The 4143-nt window shown below is 34.1% G+C and overlaps 1 protein-coding gene across 1 annotated transcript; it reads left to right on the forward strand.

The window, feature by feature from the left end:
- The first annotated feature begins 264 nt into the window (after positions 1-264).
- On the forward strand, positions 265-3503 carry KCNE4 (potassium voltage-gated channel subfamily E regulatory subunit 4). The gene is made up of 2 exons (XM_087933202.1): positions 265-388; positions 1364-3503. The coding sequence occupies exon 2, from the start codon at positions 1390-1392 to the stop codon at positions 1894-1896; it is 507 nt and encodes a 168-aa protein (XP_087789328.1). The 5' UTR covers positions 265-388; positions 1364-1389; the 3' UTR covers positions 1897-3503.
- The last annotated feature ends 640 nt before the right edge of the window (positions 3504-4143 follow it).

Consider the following 4143-nt stretch of genomic DNA (forward strand, 5'->3'; position numbering starts at 1 on the left):
TTGGCAGGACTTATCCTTGTGCATACAAAGAAATGTTTAGCTCAAGTCACATAATTCATCCATAAAGTGTCTGTGCTTGACCCAAGTTTTGTGTCCAAACTTTCTAGCACTGGCCTTTGTTTAGGAAAGAATGACTCAGCCATCCCACTGATCTTCATTTTACAGAGGTGTCAGGAATTTAACCAGTTAAAACTATGAGGCCATTTCAGTTTGTGGGCTGACTCTAGCATGAAACTATTATATACTTTGGGTCACATGGCATAACATTTCATCCAAGCACGTCTATTAATTCTGGCAGCAGCCAGAGAAAGTTTCAGAGCTTCTGGAATCCGCCAGACGTACTGTTTCCTTAGGGCTTTGGGAAGCACAGCATTATTTGCAGGCTCACGTAAGTTGTTGAACTTTATTATTATTATTATTCTAAGGCACTGAATATAACAACACTTTTCCATTTTTCCAGAGTGGTAAGCTTTGCAAAGCTTCACTACAATAATTGGTTTGGTTGTAAACTAACTCTCTCCTTCTTGAATTTCAGAAGTGGTTTTTCAGTCATTCATTGCTATGTACTCTCTTTGTAAGGAACTCTGATGTAAGGAAATCTTTGGAATATAACTAGAAATACTGCTTGAATGGAAATTTCAGTTTGCAAAATTCTGTAGTTTTTGAATGAAATGGTCCAAAAATCATAATAATACCTATTAGCACTTAGGCTGTGTAAACCACATCATCAACTTGTCTTAATACATTTTGTGTGGAAGACTGAGTAGAATGGCAAGAAGAAAAAGAAGAGTCAGTGTAGTATAGTTAAAGTTTTGGATTTGGACTGAAGAGAACTAAATTCAAGCCTATTACCTGCTCATTCAAGGGGTAGTGAAATTATTGTTTTGGGAACAAAATTAAGCAACATTTTTCCGATCTACTAGTAGGTCTGTCAGCTGCTGCACTGTACATGTTTTCATAAAGCTGATTATTTGCTTTATAATAAGTTATAGTGGGGTTCATTATCACTTAGATCTCATGTTTTACATGCAGATATTCCTGGGTTCCATTTTTGCTCTCTTTAGTTTTAGAAGATCAGGCAGCTGGTGGTAAAGACCTGAGATTGTCTTGTTCTTGAGATTAAGGTTAACATTAGGCTACATAAAGGAAGAGTAAGCTTCGATGATGTATGAGACAGTTTATTATGAATCTAATTCCCACAAACTCTTATGAAATGTTCTTAGATGATCAAACTTTTCTGTCCTGACTAAAGCATTGGTCTATTTCAATAACCAACAAATAACTATAAGTTCACATATGCATTAGGATTAATTTCCTATCATCATTGCTTGATATTCATGCCTTAACCTCTTTCTTTCTCTAGGATCCAGCCTTTTTCCAAAAGCTTTGATGTTTGTAATGGATCATCCTAACACAACACAGTCCCTGCCGGCTGTTGAAAACTCTGGCTCTGTTGCTTCCCTGTCTGAGAAGAATGAAGGTAGTGGCAATGAATACTTTTATATCCTGATTGTCATGACCTTCTATGGAATCTTTTTAATGGGAATCATGCTAGGCTATATGAACTCCAAGAGGAAAGAAAAGAAATCTAACTTGCTGCTGCTTTATAAAGATGAGCAGAGGAAATGGGGACAAGCTGTAAAGCCTCTGCCAACAATCTCAGGACTGAGGTCTGTCCAGTTTCCCATGATGATCAGTATGCTGCAAGACAGCATGGTACCAGCTTTTTCCTGTGCCTTGTGTTCCGTGGAGGGAAACAGTGAATCTTCCTTGCCAGATGTTCACCTCACTATTGAAGAAGAAATGCCTGTTGATGAATCAGGAGAATCGACTGAAACAGCCCTCCTCAAGGACAGTAGTGAAGGCTCTTCAGAAAGCATCCATCAACATTCATAGCATTTCCAGTCTCTGAAGACTCAACATCTTTTGAAAAATTATAATCAGTTTTGCTTCTGGCATTGATCCATCCATCATTATGATGGGTCATTATATTGTTGGAAGATAGAAAGAAAACTAATAAGCCCAAATATAATGTATAACAGAATGGTTTTATTACTAAAGGCAGAGAAAGATTTTTTTTTTTTATCTCTGAGGGAAATATTCTGGCCTTCCTTCAGCTTATTTCTGAATGTACAAATGTGAAAGTAGTGGTGATATATGCAACTGTTTTATGAATAACCAGTGATTTGATAACTAATGTCAATGATACATTCCTAGTCTCAAAATGATTAAACAGCAATAATATAGCAAAAATCAATTTTTGCTCACTCAGTGACTAAGCAGCTGCCCACTTGAATGAATTCCTAACTTTCAGATATGTATAATAGTTTAGAAGAAGTAAGCATACAGATATCTGGGCAGCAACTGGGAAGGGGGTATGATAATGAAATGGCATGAAGCAGCAGAAGTTGTGACTTCTTAGTATATAACAGCAAACAACAATTATCTCTATTTTAAAATTTTTGTTACTTGTTTATCCCAAATAGAATGGCTGTGGAAGTAAATCCTACATTAATGTAAATTTTTAGATCAGTAAGCATTGCACAAAACTGATAGTTTAGTTCTGTTAATCAGCTCAACATCCTGTTCATTCTGAATGAGTCATTAATCACAAAAAGACCAGGAGTTATAATGCCCAATTAAGATATAACTGCACCAAAAGCAGGCCTGGTGTGGCCACTTGGATGTTCTTGGTCTGTAGCTGTCATAATTGCAGCTCTTCATTAATTCATAATAAGTATAAAATATTAATAAGTATATTAATAAGTATAAAAGTATAAAATATAAAAATAATAACATGGTGAGTTTCTGGTTCTGGAATAATATATTCATTTTAGAAAGTATTCAAACCATAGCTCAGGAATTTTTTACGATCATTTGTTACAGTACTTTACAAACACATTAGTTAAAACATTACATTGGTTTTAAAAAGTTATACATGTAACAGTGACCCCAAAATTTATTACTTCCATCATGCATTGCACTGAACATCAACATTGGACTTATAAGTATGAGAACAGAAACACTGCCAAAACTCTGAGTTTTCCAAGTTAAATAATGCAGAAAGATATGTATTGCCATGGGATACATGGCAATACAGTCTGTGAAAACAGAAAGAGAATAGGCACAAATGATGTAAAAGTCCTACTTTTCACTTCTACTTTAAGGCATTAGTTCTAATTCTAATTTCAATTTCAACAGAGCAAAACAATTTCATTGATCAAAGAATATTGTCATTTTGTCTGTCTCATGTCAACAAGATCATTATGTTATAGAAACCTTGTTTGTTTGTTCATTGATGAGTGGCTACATATCTCATTAAATGCAATAGATGTATTGCTATTATCTTTGCTGATCATCTTACAACAACAATCTAAGGGTTTCTATATTACAAGAAGGACTGTTTTCAATATTCTTAGATGCCAAACTATTTTTGGCATTTTGCCTGGAATCACTTGAATTCTGAAATTGTACAATTAAAAATAATAAATGAGTTGATATATTTTTCCATTGCTTTTTCTTCATTTATTATGAAACAAATGTATTGATGACTCTCTAGTCTTTTCAGCTTGTCTCAAAAGTCAATTGTGTATATACTTTGATACCACACTGTATATATTTGAACTGTATTTAAATATTTTTTTCATTAACCATCATTTTATTTAAATAAAAATAGAATGATAACATTTTGTGATTTTTATGGAATGATTATTCAATGACTAAGTTTTTTTGTACCAAAACTACTACTTTCTTCTTCTTTTACCTTCAGCAAATCATTTCCTGGTAGTTTCCCATACTCCTTATTGGAGTTATAGGATCAGGTTCATTTTAAGTGGCAATATCAGCTGTGACTCTTTTAATAAAGGTCATTCATCCAGGAATATTTCAGACAACTTTGTTCTTTAAGTATATGACAAGCACGCTGTTCAAAACAGAGTTTGTGTGTCTAAACCATTTGTTGCTTACTTGTTTGCTTTGGCTGTTGTGATCAACCTACCATATTAAGTTGCAAAAAGCCAAATAAACACTAAGTGACAACAGAGGATACATATGACTTTAATTCTTTGCTGCCATCTCAAGGTCATTTAGATTTTTGCCGTCCAAATATGCTATAAACGTGAATGGTTCAATGTATTTTGTTAG

The sequence above is a fragment of the Pseudonaja textilis genome, chromosome 4 (assembly GCF_049901715.1).
Source record: "Pseudonaja textilis isolate UNSWEBS1 chromosome 4, rPseTex1.2, whole genome shotgun sequence".
Taxonomy (NCBI): Eukaryota; Metazoa; Chordata; class Lepidosauria; order Squamata; family Elapidae; genus Pseudonaja; species Pseudonaja textilis.